This window comes from Ips typographus, linkage group LG13 (genome assembly GCF_016097725.1).
Source record: "Ips typographus isolate SLU linkage group LG13, UJ_Ityp_2.0, whole genome shotgun sequence".
Classification (NCBI taxonomy): Eukaryota; Metazoa; Arthropoda; class Insecta; order Coleoptera; family Curculionidae; genus Ips; species Ips typographus.
In genome coordinates, this window is record NC_138434.1 from 4464290 (window position 1) to 4491492 (window position 27203).

General features: G+C 36.8%; 2 protein-coding genes and 2 long non-coding RNA genes across 5 annotated transcripts in view; 3 read left to right on the top strand and 1 right to left on the bottom strand.

Annotated features, from left to right (window-relative positions):
- Window positions 1-5425, top strand: part of LOC145737348 (uncharacterized) — a 21608-nt gene extending 16183 nt beyond the window's left edge. Inside the window, exon 3 of the long non-coding RNA XR_014180352.1 lies at window positions 4654-5425. This is a non-coding gene — a long non-coding RNA (uncharacterized LOC145737348). The remainder of the gene's footprint in view (window positions 1-4653) is intronic.
- Window positions 1-22317, bottom strand: part of LOC145737347 (uncharacterized) — a 22728-nt gene extending 411 nt beyond the window's left edge. The window contains exon 1 of the mRNA XM_081991990.1: window positions 21582-22317. The gene's annotated coding sequence lies outside the window, so the exon portion shown is untranslated. The remainder of the gene's footprint in view (window positions 1-21581) is intronic.
- Window positions 1-23841, top strand: part of LOC145737349 (uncharacterized) — a 164907-nt gene extending 141066 nt beyond the window's left edge. Inside the window, exon 2 of the long non-coding RNA XR_014180353.1 lies at window positions 23671-23841. This is a non-coding gene — a long non-coding RNA (uncharacterized LOC145737349). The remainder of the gene's footprint in view (window positions 1-23670) is intronic.
- On the top strand, window positions 3-23841 carry LOC145737345 (uncharacterized). Of its 2 annotated transcripts, none has more exons than XM_081991987.1 (2): window positions 3-3007; window positions 23593-23841. In XM_081991987.1, the coding sequence occupies exon 1, from the start codon at window positions 916-918 to the stop codon at window positions 1645-1647; it is 732 nt and encodes a 243-aa protein (XP_081848113.1). In that variant the 5' UTR covers window positions 3-915; the 3' UTR covers window positions 1648-3007; window positions 23593-23841. The 2 variants fall into 2 exon arrangements, with proteins under 2 accessions (XP_081848113.1, XP_081848114.1); XM_081991988.1 differs by having other exon boundaries at window positions 3-2996; window positions 23581-23841.
- Window positions 23842-27203: the final 3362 nt, after the last annotated feature.

Consider the following 27203-nt stretch of genomic DNA (forward strand, 5'->3'; position numbering starts at 1 on the left):
CGAAACAAAAAGAATTTTTCTTTGGAAGGAAAAATATATCGAGATGATGAATAAAAAAAAGAGGAAAGAAACCACTTATACTTACTTTCAAATATAACACGACACAGAGTACACAAAACGACCGCACAAGAGTAACGACTAAAATGCACTGTGAAGACGAACTGTGGGGAATGTGATAAGAAAACTGTATAAATACAATTCAGATTCCTCTCCACCGGAAAGCCAGAATGCTGAAATTAGCAAATTACTTCCAGACGATGAACTTGTCAAATGTTAAGGTTATCAGAGAAATGTTTTCCCAACAAACCAAATGGTGCACCATGCTTAAACCCATGGGATTCGCTGATTTGGCCAGTTCGGAATAATATCTTAATGAGACCAGACATTGTTCAGTGCAGACCGATTAATGCAGGAAATGCAAAAATGCAATTAAGCATAATGTTGAAACAAAGTAACAATTATAATGTACGGCTCCACATATTGAGCTATGTACCTATTTTTACAGGGCCCAAGGATTTTATTCTGTTATCTGCGTCTGAATTTTTATTGCGCAAATTCTTAAAATTCAAGAACAGATATCACTTTAATTTTCCCTATGAGATAAAAAATGGTTACATGTAATATTGTTATTGTAATGTAGGTACCTACAAACGAATAAAGATGAGTAATGATGTTGTCGGTGTAATAATCACCTTGACCATATAGTTGTTTATGCATTTGGTAAAGAAAGCAACTAATTCGCGAGCGATAAGACAAATTTGATTCATCGCTACGCGCAGTTATGAATAATGACTAATTACTGGATTAGTTTAAATAAACCCGAATGGGACAACAATTTACAGTGTCATTTTAGAAATCGGTCGTGAAGTAACACTTGGGTAAAGTCAACCTATAAGTTTCGCGGAAGTGCCAAAAATGGAATGGATTGTGAATTTCTTGTTTTACATTAGGTGTGTTACCGAAATAAACACCAAACTGTATTTATACAAGTTGGCACTGTACCACTTGTGGGAACTGCAAGGAGAGTTTGATCAAGTGGTACCAATACAATTATTGGGGATTACAAAATCTCTACTTGGCCTGTGGACTCAGATCATTCATACGGAGTATACCATACTTCTACTTAGCGAGAAAATACGTCAAGGGGGCACTCCGTTTTCGACATGTGATTGTGCAATTTGCATATCACCCCAACAACCTCAATATCGACCTGAGGATTTTTGGCGAGCATGGGAAAATGTATTTTTGCAAGGATGTCCTTGTGCTACATGTGTGTACGGGAGAACTCAATTTTTGAGTCAACCAGGTCATCCGCCATATCCGCATGCTAATGTAACGCATGATATGACATATCAGTTTCGGGTACCAGTAGTGCCCCAAACGCAGGAAAGGGATGAAATATCAGAAGTCAATTCTGCTGGCACATCTTTCGGGGGTGCATTTGGATCTCCGGAATCGCACGCAAGTCAGGTCGACCGCAATCCGGCACTAGGCCCGAATCCGGAAAACCTGACGCAGGTGCCAGAAGGGGGGTCCATTAATCAGCAACAGACTGAAGAACTTCTTAGACACGCGGTAACACAGCCGTTTATCGCGCAATTAGAACCATTCGACAACATGGGGCCATATGCGTATCAGCAGCTATGAGATCTGCAATTTAATCTATATTACCTTATTATTGTTTGTTTATTATGTATTGTTTTGTATTTTAATGGCTATATATATATATGCATATATTGATACAGACGTGATATACACAAGTGGATGATATATAAAAAAATATATATACAATAAAAATTTTTGGAATGTATGATGCCATATTATCCCCAAATAGCGAGTATAATCTAGTCACATTGTCATGAAATTAATCCAATTATTTTTTAGCGCCATGAACTAATAGGTGTGATAAAAAATGTTTCGCTGAAGAGGCGAGTATTCCTGAGACGACGCTCCGACAATCTTGTTGGTTGATAACGAGCTACTAACATAAAAGTTCGACGTTGTTTACATGACTAATCGTGATTACGCGGTGCATACACGGGATTCCTTGCTTTACAGCAATTGGAAAATGAATTTCACACGTTCCATTTTTTATTTTTTTAATGGAAAATGGATCGTACATACTAACAAATAAATAAAGGTTACAAATGATGCTCAAATTAATTTTGTTATAAGACATAATATTGTATATTAAGCCTTAAGTAGCACATACTAACCTTTTGTCTTCTATTTCATGTAACACTGAGGGCTATGTAAGAAAGAGGCGAACTATGATGAGCCATTATTGTTGTTGGAACTCCCGATGGGCCTGTACATTAATACGAAGGTCCAAGCCAGCCGAATCATCGATTCATTGATCGACCCACACCACAAACATTTATGGAACAGTGATCACAATGGTGTTCAGTGATGTGAAATGCGAAGTTTGGCTCATAGGACTAAACCTCTATTGAGCTTTTCTCAGTGTTGCAATATTTTTTTTTTTTTGTTCTGCCATTGCCGGAACCGAATATTAGGTTTCTTGTTAGAATAAGTACTAACTTATTATTAAGACATGATTGTAAACTTAACTGAGTACCATGAAATACTCACATATGTAAACCTACTAACCATTTATCATAATACCTTGGTATGTACAAACGTACATTTTTGAATTTATGTTAACGATATGTTTTTTTTTTTTTTTCTATTGTTTAAAGTTTTATTATTGTTCATATAAAACTGGGGACCAGTTTTTCTGGGGCGGAGGCATATGTCACGAATGGAAAATCCATTAATTGAAAAGATGGACTGATTAACTTAAAAAACATCGAGGATTGCGAAATGTTAAGCGCACGAGGCAAGGTCGCATCACGATGCACCGAATGTGTCATGCACCGAGTGCACCGTATCGGTGATGAGTCACCACCACCTGCTTTGCAGAAATGTGAAAAACAAGCGACAATAACAAACTGCGTCAGCCGATCAATCGGGTATAAAATACGCCGATTTTAGCAGTAGAGGATAAGTGTGAAACCGATCAACGGTAGTGTGACCAGCTGAACCAGGAAGTCGTAATGTCGACTCTCCTCGGTCAAAAAGATTAAGTTAATTAGTCCGTTCTCTAAGTTGTTTAAAAACGCGAAGTGACCAAGCCATTGCCAGGAAAAGCTAAGTCCTTAGCTATGACGATGTAAGTACAATTGTTAATTGTCAACCTTTTGTTTACAACCGTATTGTGCATCCATTTGTGTATTCCGTGTTTAATAGATTTAAGTGTGATACAAGGAAAACTCAGTGTTTGATTCCATCCCTAAAAACTGAGATCCCGGCACGACGTTTAACGTCGTGAGTCAGTTTAATTGGTGAACCCAGAAGGGCTCATAAATTAAACGTGACAATATTATTGCATTTTTAGATTTTCCTTTTGATTATAAGAAAGTGTGGTTAAATGCATAGCACATCTATCGTACATTGTTTTCGCGTAAATGACAACCATACGTCAAAAATTTTCACTTAAAATTCCGTATAAAGTATTAAACTTATAAAACAAGGAAAATGACTTACACATTCCTATTTTAGTTTTTTCAGTAAGCTATTTGGCAATGTCATTCTTTGGTTTGAATTAGATAATTTTTTGTTATTTCATTCAGTTTTAAATGTTATCTCTAAATAAAAAAACTTAAAAAAATATGTTGCAGCAACAAAACCATGTTCACAGTGATTTTAATTCTTCAGAAATTCGGTAAATATACGTGAAAGTAGATTTTAGAAAGTAGAAAATGAAGAATTAAAAAAAAATCAAAAAAATCATGATTTTTTTAAAAAAATCAGTGATTTTTGATTTTTTTAATAAAAATCAAAATTTGCCCAACCCTGGTTGAAACGCCCAGAGACGGAAAATGACAAAAACTTACAGGGGGTCAATATTTACCTTTTAGTCGGACAGATGGAAAAACTACCAAAAGTTCGTTTTTTAAATGGATCCACCAATATATTATGGTTTGTAATAAAAGCACATTAAATTTAGAACAAATCTATGTGTACTCTTCCTATACCTAACTTCAACCGTTTCTGACTTAATAACAGTTTTTCCTTAAAGTGCGTATAAAATTGTAATCCGTACTAATCTGAATACGGACACCTGCTTGTGCTAAGTTTCAACCAGTTTGTACAAACCATAAAACACCGATGAATCCATTAAAAAAAAAGAACTTTTTTGTTCAAACGGACGAGAAGTACTCACTTCACGTACTGCTTAGCGGCCGTGAAATGCACTTTTACGGCCGGTGTCAATAGCAACGGCCGAAAAAAAAATACAGGAAAAAAGTAAATTAACAATCACTATGTCACCGTCTGCGCTTATGGTTGCTGGTTACGATTTCTCTATGTGACCACTGTGTGCACCGTTTACAGCAGTACACCCATCCATTAAGTTACGTATACGAAAATATGCGTACAGATGTGTATGGTAAATACATTCTTCGCAACTTTTCGTATAATTTTCATACGTTTTCATACCTGGGAGCTAGATTACCACTCAATATTTAATGAATTTTTATACTGATTTTATGCTACAATATCAAATAAAGCTTCAGCTAACATTGGTTGATACCGAGGGTAAAACTTGACATTTCTTATATTCTCGTGGTAATATTATTTTTTTTGTTTCAGATATTCTCCCGGTGAAGCGAGAAGCAAAAAAAAGTCATCCAGGTCAATCTTCGAATTCTTATTTATTTTAATAATAAACTAAAGATTGGGGCGCGGGTTGTGTGTAGTTTTATTTTCTATTTCGATTTGTTGTTATGCCATATGCAGCATTGTTATATCCACAATATCTGGCCGAATACTTTTTATTTAATTTCCAACTAAATGCTGAAGTATTAGAAACATTGTCATTCCTTTAAATGTCAATCTACGCATGGCGAACTGAGTAACTGTGCAGAAGTTGACATTGGGAGTGAACAAGGACCAGCAATCAGTCAATCATATCTATCAAACGTACAATTTATTTTCCAACTGATTAACATCTTACAGCAAATTTAACTATTTGTGTCTGCTCAGCTCCTATTTATATCGAAGAATCAATGCTAATCACGTGTGTTTTCTAACAACTATCCAGAATGCCCATTTATTACCCTTAAAGCAGCACAAATGTACTTCACGTTTTACACGATAAACATGTGTTTTTGATGAACAGCCTGGTAACTTGCACCTGGTATTATTGGGTTGGTCATCATATAATAGATAATGATCAACTCCATCTAGTCTTTTTTCTTTTACTGGTTTAGTTTCAACTCTTTGCCGTTTTGGAGAAGGTTCTTCAATGCCGTTTTGTAAGCTTGGCCTACCTCGTTGGGATGACTTTGCGTAATATACAAGTTTTTTGGCAACTTCATGACGAAACTGAAATAGATCATAAGTTTTGCTTCTTATACCCAAAGATTCGGCTTTTTTCCTATACTGTAGCCAAGAGTTAACAAGTACAACGTCAAATGCATGGGAGATTACTCTAAGTGTCCATTTTCTAGATCTTACATATGGGATCGATACAATGACAACAAAAAGTCCTCAGGAAGAAATTCCATTGGACCACGGCTTATGAGCCCGGAAAACTTTCATATTTCAGTTCAACTCTTTGAATTGCAGGCAACAAGCTGAGAAATCTTGTGCTGGAATGACTAAGGACTTTCTTGTATTCTACCTCAGCCAATTCACAAAATTCTTTTAACTTCTCAGTTCTTACTGTAAAAATAAGGAAATATTTAAATATTTTTACAATTGAAGACCTTAGCGCAATACAATGGTAAGCCTCAAAATCAAAAAGTTGAGATATTACGGTTTAAAGTTTTCAAAAATTCTGTAAAAAAATGGTTTTGATTTAAAGATTTCAAACTTTGTCAGTACATTATGGCAAAGAGGAAAAAAGATAAGCAACTATTATTTAAAAAAAAATATATTTTTTTTTACAAAAATGGAGTTTATTTTGATAAAATGTGGCTTAACATGTTTTTGCTTAAACTAAACTCATTATAAAAATAACCGAAAAAATTCAATACTACTCATCCAAGGTTTCAATCTCTTCGTCTAAATTGTCAACAGCAACATTTAGTTGCGTATAAAATGCATGGTAGGCTGGCGGTATGTAAGGAAGTAATGTCTGTATGTTTTTAATTTTTTTTTCTGCAATTTTAACTGACTCGTTGTATTTAAGTTTAAGATCTGACAAGCTTGTCATTGCGTGTCATTGCAATTTTTTTTTCTGCAATTTTAACTGACTCGTTATATTTAAGTTTAAGATCTGACAAGCTTGTCATTGCAGGTCTACCTTGTTTTAAAACATTAATTTCCCTGTACTCTCATTGACTGTGCTTTTAACGGAAAATGACCCAACATTTTCCGACTTAAAAAGAAAACTATACGTTCCTGCAAATTCTAAGTTCTGCTTGTCAGGAAAACGTGCTTTTTTGTTAATATTAGCTAATAAAGGCTCAAAAGAAAAAAAATCTTTTTGGGTCATTTTTGTAACAACAAAAGAGTTTTTTTTATTTGCTTTTTCAATAATATCTAGCCAACCTTCTGGTGAATAAATAACTGGAGCCCGATGTCTCTGGCGTTTTTTGATCAGAGCAAAATCTCTGTCTGACGGCATAACGGAATGACCGCTAAGAAGAAAGTGATGAGTTATTTTTCTAAATTTTTTTTCTTTTACCAATTGCAACTGTGACGCGTTTTTAAAATGGTTCTAATCACCGGCTCTAAACTCGGGCGCCACCTACTGAGTCGTTACGTGCCAGTAGGAACACGATTGCCTTCGGGCGGCTTTTAAACAGTGGAGAACGAAGTTTCTGGGTTTGTGAGCTCCGCAAGGATGAGTAAAACAAACTGGTAACAAAACAACTCTCTTTATTCGGGAAAGTTACCATACGGTGAAACTTGAAACAAACCTAAAACTCCGCACGGTGCAAGAAACTTAACAGTACCCCTTAACCTTAAACTCCCGGTCTTATCCTAGCGAGCGCATGCTTAACCTACGGTGCCTAAAACTAACGCGGCAATGTTCGGCGGCCGTCTCGCTTTGGTGAGAACTACCTTAAGAAAGAGCAGGACGAACGTCTGTACGACACTACGCCATACTCGGTTCGGGACAGGACCACGAACAGGGGGGTAAAGAAGGGTGAAGGACGTGCTCCGATCATACGCCAGAACACAGGAAAAAGGGGGCATCATGCGACATGCGCCTACATGACGAGCAAGCCCGGCGACACTACGCCACCAAGCCACGGTACTTACGGTTACGGACGGACGGAACGGTTCGGATCGGTATATCAGAGAGAGAGTCTTGCGAAGGCGGTGCGAGACTGCCGGCTTAGTGCTACGGAGCTACTTTTATACTAATCGCCGGGCCCCCACTACAATGACGCGTCGGTGGTGGGGGGCCGCCGCCGCTCAACACAGGAGCGCCACAGTTCCGATCGGTACGTTGCTCGAGGCTTACCCCCTCCACAATTTCGTCAAACCGCACACAGAAGCGTATTTACAATAATCTACGGTGCACAGTTTCACCCGTTCGGTGGAATATTAGTAACGAATTTAAACGCTTCGTTACACAACCAAAATGCCATCATCTGCCAGTTCTTATTCTGACCCGGACAGTTATCAGTAAAAATAACAAGTTCATCATAATCTAATTTTGTTTCTAAAAATTTCATTAGGACAGACGCCACTTCATCAGCAGCTCCGCGCTTAGCCTGATCTTCAGTCCACAAATACATAAAACCTTTTTTATTTCGTTTAATCTTCTTTTTTAATCGTGAATTCCAAGGTTATACAGCCATATCTTTCGGCAGTAAAATGCTGGACCAGTTGTGAGCTTTGGAAGGGGAATACTTTGTTGCAAATCAAAAGAGATTACCAATTTTTTTTTAGCAGGTGTGTCTATTTCATTTTTAAGCAATTTTTGCATTGCGTCAGCTCTAGCCTGGTGCAGGTTCAAAAATGTAGTTAGCTCTTTTTCTAGCTCTATATTATTAGCTTCCTTTGCCGCCTTTATTTTAATACCCATCTCATCGCAGGTCTTGCAGGTATCCGATTTTGGTAGTTTGAATCCTATGTTATATTGGGTACAGAATATTTTTCTGTAAGCTCTCTCTTTAACTGGACTGATATTTTGTTCCCTACACCAGGGCATATAGAAATCTGTATACAGTCCAGTAATAGTCATATCGCAGTTCAGATATAGCTTGTCTATATTTTTGGCTCTACTGTAGTGGCTTTGATATTTAGGTATTGATTCAATATGAGTTTTAACCGAATGAATTTGTTCGTCCGAATATCTGTTGGGTCTAGTATTGTGTTTGCCACGCATATCAGGTTTAGGAACCATAGCCCCTAATACCTTCATTTTAAGAATCCTTTCAACTCTTCCCCGAGATTTCTGAAGACCGTGAACACTCAAGAATTCAGTTTTGCATATTTTTATTTCTTCGTCTCCTATATTAACCAAATATTCAGCGGTAAACTTTCTTCTGGATACATTATTCTTTTGTTTTTTCTTGTATGACCTTTTTTTGTTTTTTGCTCTTATACAACCAAAAAGATAACTATTTTGGATATCGAATGAACTCAAATCCCAAAATTTTGTGAACAATTGTTCATGGTTACCTTGCAATTTCTCTCTGCATTTATTTTTACAGTCACAAGGCAAACCAATTTCACGCGGATTGATAATCTTCTTAGTTTTTGTGGCCGTATATTGATGTCCCGAATTGCGCCTCCTTTTTTTTTTGTTTCGTTCATGGTTTTCTTTATTCCGATGTCTCCATCTTGTCGGCTTCGGTTCCTCTGGAGAGTCTTTTTTACCCCTGCTAAGCCTAGCATAATGCTCTTGCGATTCATTCTAAAACATAATAAAATAAGACTTAAAATGCAACTTAAAAAAAAGTTTACGCAATAACATGTCAAGCCACATGGCATACCATGTTTTTGCATAAATTAGTTACAAAATATTTTTACCCAAGAACATGGTAAGTCAAAAAAAAAACAAAATGTAGCTTACCTCTGTAGAATCTGACGATATATTATTGTTACTTGGTACAAAGTCATTGTCGGCACAACTGTCATCACTATCCTCAAAAAAATCAGAACTTGAACTGCTATTTCCACTAAAAACGAAACTAAAGTCATGACGCGCTGTGTGGTAGGCGAAAACTGCTTCTTTTGCAACACAAGCTAAGTCCTGGTCCGTGGGTTCAATTTTCTTGAAAAAAACGAAGTGACCATGTTGCTTGTAAGTGATGCATTAACAATGTTTTTATGTTTTTTAGTATTTGTGTGCTCCAATACATCTCGTCGACCTCCAAAAGCAATTGAAAATTTGCAAAAATGTTACATTTGGCACATTTTACGTTATGATCTACTTTTCCTTTTTTGATAAAGGAAAAGTCACCCTTCAATTCAGGTGGAAATTCGCACTGTTCGTCTGTCACCCGTACCTATTAAAATAAAATACTTATTAGTCTTTGACTTAAATCATTACGGGTTCTGATCCGAAATTACAAACCGAATACCAATTGGCCATAAGACATTTAAATCATTTACAATTTTATTATGTAACACATTTATACTTACTAGTTTTTTTGGGATACAAACACTACTAACTTATGGTGATATCACGAAAAACAGCTATGTGTGAACTGTGAACGCTCAACGCTGATTGAAACCCAGTCCAGACAAAAATGTTTAAGGTCAAGGCTTTGGTGATTCACCGAATTAAGCAGAGCTCGGTAAAGAATTTCGAGCGCTCCGAACATCAATGCCACACACCGAACATCTCACTTCAGCTTGTCGAACTAGGCTCAAAAAACAAAAGATTTCGATTTTCTTATGCAGTATTGTGCAGTTGAAATCGACGAGTATGTCGATTTATGTATGATTAATAAACTGACACACGTGACATAACGCGGACCAGACAAAACGGACACTCTGAAATAACGGACTGTCCGTTGGAAAAACGGACGTATGGCAACCCTACGTTATACAGGGTGGACCATAAGTAATAGGACATAGAGCTACAGCATATTCTTGACATCAAAATAATACGATTTAGCTAAATTGTCCTATGCCGAAAGTTAATATTAAAAACGATACAGGGTGTAATGGCCCAAAAATGCCTTCTTCCAATTTTGGGTCTTACAAGCTTATTTTTGGGGTTCGAGGGGCAAGCGCTATACCCTAAATGACACAACCACCAATCTTGGTTCAAACATTTATTCAGATTCCAAAAACATAGATAATTACTCAGCTAGGTACGGTTTGGTACCAAAGACTTAGGTCTAGTTAGCAATTCTGGCTTTAACGTACCTTCTGGACATGTTGTGTTGAGTTGAAGCGACAGGCTTTAGGTCAAGCGGCTACGTGGTTTATTTACGAGAATTTTGGAGGGTTTTCCAAACACCTTAGTTTCACAAATCTTGCACACTGAAGAATTTTGGTAGAACTTATTTTGCACTACTGAACATGACTAGACTTGACTTTAACCGACTTTTCACACTTGTCTTCGACTTGACGACGTTTCAGTTTTGACTGCCCGTTTCTGACTGACCGTTTGCCAAAATGGTGTGAATATTTATACTACGAAATTTACATCATTCTGTGAGCAGGAATGCGACAGGTCAAAAGGTGGAATCTCAAAAACATGTCGCCGAGTGCAATAAATAATAATAATTTTTTTCCTGCAGCTGCAGGCAATAAAACATTCAAAAGGTCAAAAAGTGTCAAAGTCCATAAAGGTCAAAAAGGTGAGAATTTGTGGCGACAGTATGACTTGGAAAAATTCCTTTCCTTATAAACACCTACTAATAGAAATATATCCCCGCTTCTGGATTAACGACGCTGGCCAATTAAATCTCTTAGAGGTTTGGCTTAGGATTTGAAGTCAGATTTTTCTTTCAAACTAGTCTTTCATTTAAGTGTTGTGTCTAGTAGTGTTCAGATGTGTCTCAAACTAATTCCGTAAGTTCTAATTTAATTTTGATTACAATTTTGACTTTGAAAAATAAACAAAAAGAAAATTGCTAATATTTTCCCGGGGCATCACATCCCACCCATTCCTGTAGGACAAAGCAAATATAAAATATATTTACTTTGTAACAGTGCAACGTTTGAACTACTCCGAATCATATGTTCAGCGTAAATCCGAGTCATTCACATCGCACTTGACCTAAGGCAATGTATGAAAACCTTGTCGAATAAGCAAATCTGTCCAGAAGGTCTAACAACAATCGCTTACGCGTGCCAGTCACAATAAAATATTTTTAAGTCTACTATGCACGTATAAATCCTATCCTACGATTACTCAATAAAATCTAGTAACAATAAAATAATGTTCCATGATTACTCTCATAAACAATTGAAAAGGTAAATAATTATGCGGCACTCAAAAGGAAAAATAATAAAAATAAAGAACAAACTAACGTACCGACTTTAATTAGCAACCGGTCACTCTCGGGATGTTCCTGGCTGGTTTGGATCATGGGCCCGTCGTATGCGTACCCCCGTTTGGCTTCCAGGCAAAAGGTCTGCCTCCAAAACTGGGTAGGGTCGGCTAGCGATTGGCCTAAGAACTCGCGTTTGCCTTGTTCGGCCAACTGGATCCTGGTGTGGTGGGTTGGCGGTACCATGGGTTGCATCGGCGGCGGCAATAGTGATACGGCTGCGACTTTCTGAGGGTGAGTTTGGGGTCTTAAGTGCGGTTGTGGGGGTTCAGCTGGGCTACATCGCCGGATGGCGCAAACGGGACAGGCGCAACCTTCAATCATGACATTGCCCCATGCGTTCCAGAATTGCGACGGTGTAAACATATTCGGTGGAGGAGGGACGCAGAAGGCACAGTCACATGGTCGGGCGGGGTCTGTTCTCAACAATTGAAACTCCAAGTGGATCACTTCCGTCCATAAATTTAACAGAGCCCGGGTTATTTCCAAGGGTTGAGTCACTCGGGGTCGGTAGAGAGTCGCCAGTTCCCATAGGTGGTAAAGAGCCATCCGGTACAACATAAATTTGCTACCTCTGTCCCGTACTAATCGGAAATAGTAGAGAAACACTACTATGTACTCCATCACTGTTTGTTAACTCTTTTTTTTTTTCGCCCAGTAATAACTAGAGTAACTTTGAATTTGGTAACACAACCGGCAGGATTATACACTGGCTATCCCCCATTTAATTGTTGCTTCTTATATGGACTTAAAGTTTACGTCATTTTAAGCATCATCCGTGGTATAGACTAGGAATCTGCGGACTTTTCAAATTCCTGTTCGTGGCCAGGGTCGGTTGAGGAATGTGAGTTCCTCGACAAAATTTGTTTAAGTATGTTGAGTTCAAAAAGGTTAATTTAACTGTACAGATTAAAGGCGGTTTTATGGCACCTTTATTTCCTGTTTTGTTCACTTTGTTTACGAACAAAAAAGTCGCAACTTGCATCGTCAATGTTTTCTAATTGCCGGACTTTGGAAAGCTCTTCTCGCACTTGGAAATACGTAGTTTCAGCCTGCGTGGAATTAGTTAATATTTTAACCGATTCTTGGTTTTCATACTCCTTGCTTTCACTGGGAGCGCTTGCGCTTACTTTTCGGTCTGTTTGTGGAGGCTTAGAGTTTGTCGACACATCCTTGCTGGGTTTTTCTTTCCGTTGCAATACTGTCACGAAGGATAATAAATCAAATTTATTTCACTTGAAAGGAAACATTAAAAAATGTTTATATTACTTGAGCGGAAACATTAAAATTGTGGAATGCGGTCGGAGTGCAACTGCAATTAAGATGCATTTGCTGAATTGCGAAATAATGAGGAATGTTTTCCAAGTACCGATGGTCGAAGGTCGTCACGAGTTGTCGGCTTGGCTGGGGTTATCCTTCCTAAACTTCTTAATGAACTCCAAAACTTGTATGGAGGTCAGAAAATCACTAGGAACCCCAATTAAGAAATCTCCAATTTGCTTCCATAAGTTCAAATTGACTGGTGTCTTGATGATTTGGTAGGAGGTGATGATGCCATTCGCGTTGCATCCTAGCGAGAGGTTCCCGAATGAGACACTAGTTTCCGGGGGCTCTGTAGATATGGAGGAGGGTGGGGATGTAGATTTTGGAGTTAATGTGGAATCTAGTTTCTGTCTCTCAAGACGATTTAGTGTATCCATCGTTTGTCGTAATACATGGATGCAGTTCCTTTCATTGTCCCCTGACTGCCTCAGCTTATCTAGAGCAAGGGTTAAGAAGTTCTCCTGCTCCGTTATAAACTTCTGCATGGCATGCTCTGTATCGCGTGAGGTCTGTGCTTGGGCTCTCTGCCTCTCCATCCTCACCCCTTTGAGCATGCCCAGTGCCTGTGCCTCAGATATATGTCACGACTAGCGTGACGTGTTGAATTTAATTCAACTTATTTTTTCATGGTTTTCTTTATTCCGATGTCTCCATCTTGTCGGTTTCGGTTCCTCTGGAGAGTCTTTTTTACCCCTGCTAAGCCTAGCATAATGCTCTTGCGATTCATTCTAAAACATAATAAAATAAGACTTAAAATGCAACTTAAAAAAAAGTTTACGCAATAACATGTCAAGCCACATGGCATACCATGTTTTTGCATAAATTAGTTACAAAATATTTTTACCCAAGAACATGGTAAGTCAAAAAAAAAACAAAATGTAGCTTACCTCTGTAGAATCTGACGATATATTATTGTTACTTGGTACAAAGTCATTGTCGGCACAACTGTCATCACTATCCTCAAAAAAATCAGAACTTGAACTGCTATTTCCACTAAAAACGAAACTAAAGTCATGACGCGCTGTGTGGTAGGCGAAAACTGCTTCTTTTGCAACACAAGCTAAGTCCTGGTCCGTGGGTTCAATTTTCTTGAAAAAAACGAAGTGACCATGTTGCTTGTAAGTGATGCATTAACAATGTTTTTATGTTTTTTAGTATTTGTGTGCTCCAATACATCTCGTCGACCTCCAAAAGCAATTGAAAATTTGCAAAAATGTTACATTTGGCACATTTTACGTTATGATCTACTTTTCCTTTTTTGATAAAGGAAAAGTCACCCTTCAATTCAGGTGGAAATTCGCACTGTTCGTCTGTCACCCGTACCTATTAAAATAAAATACTTATTAGTCTTTGACTTAAATCATTACGGGTTCTGATCCGAAATTACAAACCGAATACCAATTGGCCATAAGACATTTAAATCATTTACAATTTTATTATGTAACACATTTATACTTACTAGTTTTTTTGGGATACAAACACTACTAACTTATGGTGATATCACGAAAAACAGCTATGTGTGAACTGTGAACGCTCAACGCTGATTGAAACCCAGTCCAGACAAAAATGTTTAAGGTCAAGGCTTTGGTGATTCACCGAATTAAGCAGAGCTCGGTAAAGAATTTCGAGCGCTCCGAACATCAATGCCACACACCGAACATCTCACTTCAGCTTGTCGAACTAGGCTCAAAAAACAAAAGATTTCGATTTTCTTATGCAGTATTGTGCAGTTGAAATCGACGAGTATGTCGATTTATGTATGATTAATAAACTGACACACGTGACATAACGCGGACCAGACAAAACGGACACTCTGAAATAACGGACTGTCCGTTGGAAAAACGGACGTATGGCAACCCTACGTTATACAGGGTGGACCATAAGTAATAGGACATAGAGCTACAGCATATTCTTGACATCAAAATAATACGATTTAGCTAAATTGTCCTATGCCGAAAGTTAATATTAAAAACGATACAGGGTGTAATGGCCCAAAAATGCCTTCTTCCAATTTTGGGTCTTACAAGCTTATTTTTGGGGTTCGAGGGGCAAGCGCTATACCCTAAATGACACAACCACCAATCTTGGTTCAAACATTTATTCAGATTCCAAAAACATAGATAATTACTCAGCTAGGTACGGTTTGGTACCAAAGACTTAGGTCTAGTTAGCAATTCTGGCTTTAACGTACCTTCTGGACATGTTGTGTTGAGTTGAAGCGACAGGCTTTAGGTCAAGCGGCTACGTGGTTTATTTACGAGAATTTTGGAGGGTTTTCCAAACACCTTAGTTTCACAAATCTTGCACACTGAAGAATTTTGGTAGAACTTATTTTGCACTACTGAACATGACTAGACTTGACTTTAACCGACTTTTCACACTTGTCTTCGACTTGACGACGTTTCAGTTTTGACTGCCCGTTTCTGACTGACCGTTTGCCAAAATGGTGTGAATATTTATACTACGAAATTTACATCATTCTGTGAGCAGGAATGCGACAGGTCAAAAGGTGGAATCTCAAAAACATGTCGCCGAGTGCAATAAATAATAATAATTTTTTTCCTGCAGCTGCAGGCAATAAATCATTTTTGCTTGGGGTCAAAAAGGTGAGAATTTGTGGCGACAGTATGACTTGGAAAAATTCCTTTCCTTATAAACACCTACTAATAGAAATATATCCCCGCTTCTGGATTAACGACGCTGGCCAATTATATGTCTTAGAGGTTTGGCTTAGGATTTGAAGTCAGATTTTTCTTTCAAACTAGTCTTTCTTTTAAGTGTTGTGTCTAGTAGTGTTCAGATGTGCCTCAAACTAATTCCGTAAGTTTTAATTTAATTTTGATTACAATTTTGACTTTGAAAAATAAACAAAAGAAAATTGCTAATATTTTCCCGGGGCATCACATTTACATTTAGCAAAGATAAGTTTATAGCAGTTAGGTAAACGGCACTTGTAGCGAGATTTTTGTTTGTCTTTCATGAATTCCACCAAATGTATGTTTCCCTGCCGCCTACATCTTTTATCAGGAATAGGTTGTAAGTAGTATAGCAATAGGGATTCTGGCTCATTTTGATGAAATGGTGAAGGCGCGAGGCGCTCGTGTTTAGCGTGGGTGGTGACGGGGCCCCAGTGGAGCCCCGCCCGGAGCCCTGTGTAGCCCCAAATTGGTGTGGTGGTGACGTCACGTGGGGCCCCGAGCCCCCCACCTGTCACTTGTCAAATGTCACTTGTCCAATGTCGTCGTTCTGACCAGGGTCACTACATAGTAATTTTTACGCTTATTTTTCATGTAATTAGGTATTTAGCTGCAAAAATATGTTCAAATACAACAAATTTTGCTTTTGTTAATGTCCTATCAGTCCATATTTGGCGCTGCACTTTTCCCCACTATCAACGCATAATTGTTGATTTCCGCTTATTTTTCATGTATCTGCCCGCAAAAATATATTTAAAAGCAACAAATCATGGTTTTATTAATGTCCTATCAGCCCATATTTTAACGCTGCACTTTTCCACTATCAATGCATAATTGTTTTTCGCTTATTTTTCGTGAATCTGACCACAAAAATATATTCAAAAGTAACAAAAATATGTTTTGGTAATGTCCTATCTCCCTTTCCTTCGGTCACAACTGCATATAAAAGCATAAGCGAAAGCGGTAGTAAAAATAAACAGAGTTTTTCTTCCAAGCCAGTTTAAAAGCAGCAGCTAAGATACAACAAAAACAATGTCTAAGTCACCTGCCATTAGTGATTGTGCTGAAGCCCTCGACGAGTTGTGCAACATTGTTACACCACCAGAAATCCAGCCAGACGAAGTGATTGAAGAAGAAAACCAAAATAATAACGACAGCGCCTTAGAAGACGAAATAGGAGAAGATGTCGTAAGTGAGACGTATAACTGTTGCACTTATAATCCAAATATTGACGTGACATTAAGAATAAAGGAAGTGAATGATTTCTATGAAGCTCCAGTTGACAAGCGTGTCCAAAATATTACTGGAGTTGTTAATCAACGCGATAAGGATTGGTGGTTATGGAATCGTGCTGTACAACACCATGAATCAATAGTGTTTTGTAATTTCTATTATGTTCTTGAGATAAGATCTATAAATTTAATTATGAATATTTGCCTTGAATGTCATGAAGGTTTTGTTGATGAGTTTTACAAAAAAGTTGCTTATCACTACAAGAAAGTGTCTTATTGGCTAGTGCATGATCATGACTTTTTTCATATGAATTGCGATGTGTGTTGTAAAGCTACAAACGCTTATAATTTAAATTTTTCTTGTTTTTGGGGCAACAATATACATAAACGTTTAGAAATGATAAAATTATGGGGAGCACGAGAAGAATAAATGTGTTTTTTATGCTTTTGGTTCTTTATTTTTTCCACAAAAACTCTCTTACAGCAGCAGCAGCAACATTGTTTTTTATTAGTACCCCCCCACGGAAGGCTATTGTAACAATCATTCAATAAAAACCTTTTATCGTCACATGAATTTAACGCTAATGTGTGTCTCTGAAATGTTTGATAAATATAGTGTATAAACATATAAATAGAGTGCGATGTTAATTACATTTTCACATCATTCACAATCGTTCTAGTAACATGGCTCTGTTACATCCAACTTTTTTAATTCTCACTGCAATAATCAACAATGTTCTATACGTGTATCAACCTGAAAAGAATCCTGATGTATACGTGTGTTTCGATAAGATGAATGACAGCTGGCCTGATAGATGGGTGAAGATGAGCAAAAATGACTTAATTGTGTCAGCAACGGTGCCGCCTAATGCCACTCACTATCAGCTGAGGATTTGGTACCCAAATCGAACACACGGCGATACCGGTTGGCGAAACCTGACACAACTAGTTGCGACAAGTGATTGTGGTGAAGCGTGTTTGTGGATTGATATATTTTGGTGTACCACAACAATTACCTTATCTCTATTTTTATTGGTTACTGCAGTTTTACATTATATGCGAGGTAGACAATAAAACGAATGTGTTTTTATACTTTTGGTTCTTTATTTTTTACAATTTGATATTTAATACCTTTTAATTTTTTAACACATTTTGTATTGTCAAGTTTATATGAATACATTTTAGATCGTAAACCTACGAAATGAGTAATAATTCGCCCAGCAGTTTCATCTTTCATAAGACTTAAGAAAACTTTCTTGTTAGCTTGAGGAATCCCATAGATGTTGTCTTTAGGGTAATCGTTAGTATCGAAATATTGCAAATCAGTTTTGATGATTTCCGCATAGGCGTTATCACATGTAATTTCATATATAAAACTGTCAGTGTCGATATACATTAATTTAAGATTATTCTGAGGCACTTTGTAAAGTATGTAGCTATAATGAAAATCATACATGATGGTTTTGGAAAGATCTAATATGGTCATACCTACATAAAGTGGTTTGTTAAAAACAAGTTTAGTTTTTTTCATCTCAATAGCCACTAAATTTTCAGTAAATTTTACAACACTATGAAAATTTGGACTGGAAATCAGATTTTTAGCTCCATACCTGCCATACCGGCGGTTAACTAATTTGACAATCCTGTGTTTTCTAATATTTTCCATTGTTTTACCAAAAACTGCGTTATTCATCAGTTTAAAAAGATTTTTTGCGAAACCACTTGTGGCTTCGGTTCGTAATTTGGTGTTTAAATCAATATATGGTTTTAACCAAGGAGATTGACTAAATTTTAAAATACGATGAATTTTTTTGAGTTGAATTCCATGATTCAACGCTTGTTTTAAATTTTTGTAATGAATGACATATTTTTCTTTCTTATAAAAAGTACTTAAAAGTTTCGGCAGTTTTGAGTCAGATGGAGTTTGATGTTCAGGACAAAACGGCAAATCTTTGTGTAAATCATGGAGATGTTCAGGATATTCCAAGTCCACTTCTAAAATATACCCAATGTCTGAATTATCATCGATGCTGCACACATCAAAATTACAATCTTCCATCCATTCAAAGTTATCATAAGGCAAATATTGGCACATTGCCCAGCCATATAAGTTGTTTACATCCAAATATAATAAATAAGTGGATGGTTTTGAGCTATCAAAATTTTCCATAAATTTATTGTTTGCCTCAGAATAACGATTGCAACATTGTGAAATTCCCCCGCGTAGACCATTTTCAATAAACATAATTTGATCGATATCTTTAAGTAACCGGAGTTTACATTTGGTATATTTTAGCATACAGTCCCAGGTGTATCCAGGCAATGTGTAATACCAACTAGGGTCTAATCCGTAGATGGTATGACAATTACTTCGAAAATTTTCAAAAACATCTGCTAATAATAAAACATCTGTTTTAAGATATAAATCTGAATACTGCCCCAAATTTTCAATGTTAAAACTTGTCCAAACAGTTTGGGCATGGTAATAATCTTCATCACTAATGTTTTCATCATTGAGCTGACTGTAAATTTTTTCTTTGCTTGGTAAAGCAGTTTCCTGCAACTTATCTATATGGTCAATGTAATCGTAACAGAAAACACCTTTTCTTGTTGATAGAGTAAATTGGTTGTCGGTCACGTAAAATTCTTTTTTTGTTATTTGTAAATCAGCAGGATCCAGTGTAGACACTAATTCACTTAATGATGCATTTAAAGATCTCAAAGAATCTACAAAGCGAAACTTGAGATTAGTTTCAGAATTGTAGATCGTGAAGGAAATATATTTTTCCTTGTTAAGAGGTAGAACGGTAATCCTCTCATTTTCCCCAAATTTTTTAATAAGGTAATGAGAATCATACCCAGATAAACAACGAAAAAAAACTGGAATTACAAATTGTGTTTCAAAGTTTAAATTGCAGGCTTGATGGCTCAGACCTCTAATTTTCCCCGTGAAATGACTGACTGAATATTTTTTCACAAATATGACAATGCCCATTCTTCTTATCATAGTCACTACTAAGATCCATTGGAATAATATTTTTTATTTTAGATTTAACCAATTTTGATAGAGTTTGCATTTCGTTTGAAATCCAATCTAAGCAATCAAGACCTCGATATGTTTTATAAAAAGATAGTGTATCATCATAGTCACACTTGAAATAATAGCCTACACTAAATGCTGGGTGTTTTTGATAGTGCACTTCATCATTTTGTCGCTCTAAAATAGACTCGAAATCAGCGTAAATTACAAAAGGTGTTGTCTGTTTATAACAATAATTTTTGAACTCCACATGATCATAAGGCGGAAATGTAATTTGACTAAAATTTTTTCGCTCACATAAAGTGGTATGTTTTTTTAATTTATCATTACTATTAAAATAATTTAAACATCTATCACAAACAAATTTTTTACATCTATATTTATTTATCTGTTTAAATAAAAGCCTAGACAAGTCTTTGATCCAACAATAATGGTATTTCAGCTCCGTCTCATCTTCTTGTATAGCATAATCACATTTAATGGTATATTGGTTTTGAATTAAAAGTAAATTGACATGTTTTTCTAATTTTTGACTAGTGAGCATGGCTGGAACGGTAACATAACCCTGCTTTTCCAACTCAAGCATGTACACGTTAATTGAAATTTTATTGAGTTTTTCAAATTTTGGAATATTAGACAGAGACATTGCTTCGATACCATTAGTTTTTAACACTCTTTAATAAAATAACGCTAACGTACGCTGATTTCTGCTGCAGCTCCAGTACAATCCGACATCTTCGATGTTTCTGAAATGATTAAAGCATGATTAGTATTACACCTAAATATATTTTAATTATACTTACAAATTTCCGTTATTTCCACAATTGGTGTGGGTGATAAACCACTAACCACTTTCATACCTAAAAATTTTAGGCCATATTTCAGCGGTATAAACTCCGCCAAACTGTCTTTAATGGGTGCCGTCATCCGACTAGGCAAAAACACCACGCTGTCAGACAACTCGGCCCGAACCACATCACCAAATTTTGAATTGACCACTTTTAGGTTGTGCAAGGGATACAATTGGTTTAACTCAAGTTGTTGAAACTTTAGGAGAGGTTTTTCAACCAAACTGCCGGATTCGTTAATTTTGGTTAGGTTCATGATTTTTTTGTTTAAGGTACATTTGTATATTTACATTTTTTTTTGTATACTTTTGTGTGTAGACTAATGTTTTCAACTCTTGTTGACTGGTTTTATATGCATTTGGGGGAGGGGGGGTCTACCAAATTTCCGCCTCGCTTACCACATTTCCAATGCAGGTGATAAGGGAATAAATATGTTTTGCATATGAACTAATTCCCATGAAAGTGTTTATATATATATATATATACAATCTTTATTTCGTTTACAACGAAACAGGCTATCGACCAGTTTGGTCTTTCTGCCTATGTGATAAGAAATGCATACTGTAATATGATTACAAAATAAAGTATAACTTAACTAGGTAAAGTATTTACAAAATAACATTTAAAAAAAAAAAAAAGTTAGTCTAACGTAGTTTTGAGGATTATGCTATGTGTAAGTGTTCTAGTAGGGTAGTTTGTAGGAAATAGTGTCACGACTAGCGTGACGTGTTGAATTTAATTCAACTTATTTTGCCTGAGATCTCGTTTCAGCGTGAAAATAAAACACAGTTAACTTTACCATCAAGTTCTATTGAATACGTACTTAAACCTAACAACTCCTAACTTACTAACTAGTAAAATAACAGGTTTCCTAACCCAACGAAAACGTTACTAACTCCCAATAAAATCATAATAAAGCAGGCGTAAATTAATACACAACATAGAAGTACGATAAACATACTTACATCTCTATAGAAGACAGAATCTTGGAGAGAGGCTTGTCACTTGGAGCGCGGTTCGCGATTAACTTTACTTGAGCGTTACGGACATGTCTAATTGACATTTGCGGTTCGATCACCAACGTGGTGCACAGCAAAACTGGACTGACTGGACAGAACTGGACTGAACTGACTGAACTGAACTGAACCTTCTTTAGGGTACAACTTCCTTTTTATAGCATTCCAGACACTGGTTCCACCAATCAAAACTCCCAGACCTGGCCTCGTCTAGCCGACAACTCGTGACGACCTTCGACCATCGGTACTTGGAAAACATTCCACATTATTTCGCAAATTCAGCAAATGCATCTTAATTGCAGTTGCACTCCGACCGCATTCCACAATTTTAATGTTTCCGCTCAAGTAATATAAACATTCCATATTTTTAATGTTTCCTTTCAAGTGAAATAACTTTGATTTATTATCCTTCGTGACATTTGCCCCTTCTCCATGAAACTGGCCCTCCAGTTTAAACTAAGAGAGGTAACACCTACATTTGACAATGCTAATTATTAATCTAGTTATCGCTAGCCTTATATAAAATTTATCTTATTATAATATCATTTGAAAAATGGAGTAAGCGAAAATTTTTAATTTTACTTTTTATCATATATTTTCTAAAATGCTTACTTTCTCCATTTTCCGTCATCGCTTCGTCGTACCCAAAAATTATAATAATCCTAATCATTAAACTAACCCTCCTTTAACGCCCTTTGATGACAGGTGGACAATCTCGTTAGGGCTTCCTATTGACGAAATTGTCCTCTTTCGTTTGGGTTTTGGTATACCCGATCATTTCGACGGTTATCTGAATTATTTCTGGAACTGTTTGCATTCCAGTTGCACGATGCATGCCCAATTCTTTTGCAATTAGTGCATCTAATGCGTCCATCGTGTGTTCTTGTATTCGGTAAATAGCTGTTACCTTGATTTCGGTAAGGTGCTCTGTTTCCATAGTTTGGACCTCTATACTCATTATTTCTATTCCCTTGCATATTCCGATTTTGGTAATATGGCCGTTGACCGCCATTATTTGAACCATTATTCACGGCATTGTTCCTTGGTGGCGTATTTCTTGTAAAATTTCCACGATAATTTACAAAATTCCTGTTCGGACCGTTACTGGCGACATTCCTGTTATCTATGAAATTTCTCCTTGTGCTATTACTATTATAATAGACTCGATTTCTATTTGGATTGCCATCTCTGCGTGGAAAATTTGTTGTATTTCCCGGTCCGCTCCTGACTATTTGATTCTCGTTATTCAAATACTCATATAGGGTAATATTAAATAATCCTCGGTCAACAAAGCTAGAATTTTTAGAGTATTCTTTGATTAATTTACTTCCAAGATTGTTGTTCTTGGCATAAGATATCAACAACTTATAAGCAGACTCCACATCTTCTAGATCAACCTCAGGTAAATCAGAAGACAATTCCTTTTCTTCCAATACAGTCACCCATTCAGGTTGGGAAGACCCTGCAGTTGAGACAGAAGCAAGCCCTGTCAGAGTGGGAACTCCCTCGGTCAACAACTATTCTCCCTCGGACAGCACGCAATTCTCACCCTTTATGTTAGTATATGGACGAGAACCTATTTTACCAACTGAAGCGAACATTATGCCGCATACTGAATCTCTTGATAGCAATCAAATGAGGGAAACTAGTCTGGCAATACGTAATTTTGCTGCTGAAAACATAAAAAGACGACAAAACATAGATAAACTTCGTTATGATTGTAAACATCGACATGTGGAGTTTAATGAGGGTGACCAGGTGAAAGTTTTCACTCCAATAAGGAAAGTCGGGAAAAGTGAAAAATTGCTGCTTAGATGGTTCGGACCTTATTATATAAGACGAAAAATGTCGAACGTGGACTATGAAATACAGAAAGGACATTCATGACAAAGCGTTTGAAACACTAAAACAGAAATTAATTAGTGAACCAGTGTTGGCACATTTTCAGCCAAACAAAGAGTGTGAACCGATCAACGGTAGTGCGGCCAGCTGACCCAGGAAGTCGCGATGTCGACTCTCCTCGGTCAAGAAGATCAAGTTAAGTAGTCCGTTCTCCAAAGTAGTTCCAACGCGAAAGTGACCAAGCCAGCCGCCAGAAAATGCTAAGTCCTTGGCTTATGATATGTAAGTACGAATTGTTAAATTGTCAACTTTTAGTGTGTTCATGACTGTATTGTTTGGTTAATAGATTTAAGTGTTTAATAGAAAACTCAGTGTTTGATTCCATCCTTAAAACTGAGATCCCGGCACGACGTTTAACGTCGTGAGTCAGTTTAATTGGTGAACCCAGAAGGGCTCATAAATTAAACGTGACATTTGGTCACCATTTGGTGACCAAATGTCACGTTTAAATTGTAAAGCCCTTTTGGCCCAACAAGTTAAACGAGACGTGCGTTTATTACTTTAATAAACGCCTTTACCGAGATCTTGTTTCAGAGGTAGAATCAAACCACTTGGTAGAAAAATATAATTTAATAACTAAATAATAGTTAACACTAATTGACAAAATGGTTGGTTTATCAACTTGGTGAATCGGAATAAAACCTTCAACATAATTCCCAAAGTAACACTTTAAACAATACCTTTTACATGCACAAAATATTACAATAACAAATCTGTACTTACATTTGTAAAACAATTATGAGGGCAGCTTCGTGGAGGGTTTGGCACTTGCGATTTATTATAGTTTAAGAGATGGTTTACTATTTAATTAATTTGTAAACCCGGTGCGGGTTGCAGAATTCAGGACGACTACATTCTGTGGCGTGAGCGGAGTCTTCTGGCTAGGTACTGCCTTCTCCGACGTGGTGCACAGAAAAACTGGATTGATTGGAATGAACTGATTGAATTGAACTGAACTGAACTGAACTGTCTAATTGACTGAACGGACATGTCTAATTGACATTTGCGGTTCGATCACCAACGTGGTGCACAGCAAAACTGGACTGACTGGACAGAACTGGACTGAACTGACTGAACTGAACTGAACCTTCTTTAGGGTACAACTTCCTTTTTATAGCATTCCAGACACTGGTTCCACCAATCAAAACTCCCAGACCTGGCCTCGTCTAGCCGACAACTCGTGACGACCTTCGACCATCGGTACTTGGAAAACATTCCACATTATTTCGCAAATTCAGCAAATGCATCTTAATTGCAGTTGCACTCCGACCGCATTCCACAATTTTAATGTTTCCGCTCAAGTAATATAAACATTCCATATTTTTAATGTTTCCTTTCAAGTGAAATAACTTTGATTTATTATCCTTCGTGACATTTGCCCCTTCTCCATGAAACTGGCCCTCCAGTTTAAACCAAGAGAGGTAATTCCTATATTTGACAATTCTAATTACCAACCTAAGTTATCGCTAGCCTTATATAAAATTCATCTTATTATAATATCATTTGAAAAATGGAGTAAGCGAAAATTTTTAATTTTACTTTTTATCATATATTTTCTAAAATGCTTACTTTCTCCATTTTCCGTCATCGCTTCGTCGTACCCAAAAATTATAATAATCCTAATCATTAAACTAACCCTTAAATTAACATAACACATTTGAAACCTTGGGTAGCCCTTAAATATGTACCATATATTGCAATATAAGTAGCTCTGATGTTGCGACTTTTATTGCGCCATTGTTCGCACAAAAGTGTTTGTCACAATCATATATTGCCCTGACTATGACTTAACACATCGTCTTCCACTGGTCACCAAATAGTCCAGTAGCTGAAGTCTAGCAATGTCCATTCCATACTCCATAGTCTCTTCTGCTTAGGCTTTATTTTCATCATGTGGTTGACTCTGGTGATACTGTTAAATGTCATCTTCAATGGTCGTCCAATACTGGCTTTGCACAGCGCCATTTAGTACATTGGCTTCTTATGGCTCCCTCAAGCGGTTTTTACATGTAATGAAAATAAGAACAAAGGTTAATATGCGTTACTTAAGGCTTAATAATAACATATAATAATATATAATATTACACGCATATTTCTTTTATATTTCAATTAAATTAATAACCTTCAACCGAGTGAATTTTATTCACTGATATACTTCAAACCGATTGCAATAACTTCTGCATATGTTTAACTAATGTTCCAATTTCCATATCAACTAAGTTGTTTTAAAAACTGGAACATTGAACGTTCTAACTTCATTTCAAATCCGTGCGGAGAAATATTTTATTTACCCAAAACAAAAAATAAATTGACGATAACGTTTGATTGCTTCTTCCTTAGATTATCTGTAAACAAAAATAAGAAAGTAAATTATTAAAACGTAAACACAAAACAAAATTTATGGTTGTCTAATGACCCTATGGTTTGAAATGCACTCTACCTAAGTAGTGTAAACAACCTATACTCGGTTTATTTTGTCTTGTCAGCGGTTTTGAGGTAGGTCAGGGTAACGCTTGTGTCATCATTATCATATTAATAACAGTGACGTACTTGACGCCTTTTAAAACTTATTACGCCTGTATTAACTTTACCCATCTTACCTTTAATTAAACAAGAAAAATGGTTAAATATCATTTATTTTCTTCGTGCTACAATAGTCATTATTATATAGATAAACTTTAAATATATAGTATATAATATTGATATAAAATATTGAACAATAATTGTTTCACTTGTCTTGTTCGGTTTGGGTCCCTCCGGGTTTCGCCTGATCAGTGTTGAACTGGTCCTCATTTCTTTCCTTACGTATAGGCACTTGATATGGTGCCGTACCACGTACACGTGTACGATTTATTTGTCTTCGAAGAGGCGTGGCAGCCACCTGCCGAGTCCAATTTGTCATGTTTGCTGTATTTAGTGGTGGCTCAACGGGATTCCAATTCTGTCGCAAAGTCACCCTCGGCACTTCAACTAATGTAGGTTCACCTCTTGATGGCACCCTAAATGGATGTCCCATCATTCTTGGTGGTAAATGGGGTCGGGGAGGTTCATGTAGTTCACGCCGCCTGAATTGTGAATTCCTTCTGAACGAACAAACATTGCATGCGCAACCATCCACAAACAAACTTCCCCAAATTTCCCAAAATTGTCTTGGTTGATAGAACGGCACCCTCGGAGGTGCGCAGATTGCACAACCACATCTTTCCGCAGGGTTTCTTCCTTGTCTCACCAATAAATCAATATGAATCATCTGGTATTCCATGTGAATTATTTGGGTCCAAAGTGCTAGTAACGCCTTTGAGACTCCCAAATACACTATTCCTGGTCGTTGTACTTCTTGATGTAACTCCCATAAATGGTATAAAGCCATGTCATATAAATGTAACTTGACATTTATGTCCGAAATACATCGGGCATAATATAAAAACATCACAATCCACTCCATTTTTTATAAACTCTCGATCGGTATTTTTTTTTAATGAAACGCACTCGCGGTACTATCACGGTACTTCGCTAACTAAAATGCAAATCACAGCGATGTAATTATTTATATTCTCTTAATTTCATGTCAGCACTTTTACGCTTGCGGACGCATATTATTCATTTGATGCATTTTTCGATCGAATACATTATGCTGATATTCAAAAATATCCAACACCAAAATAAAAC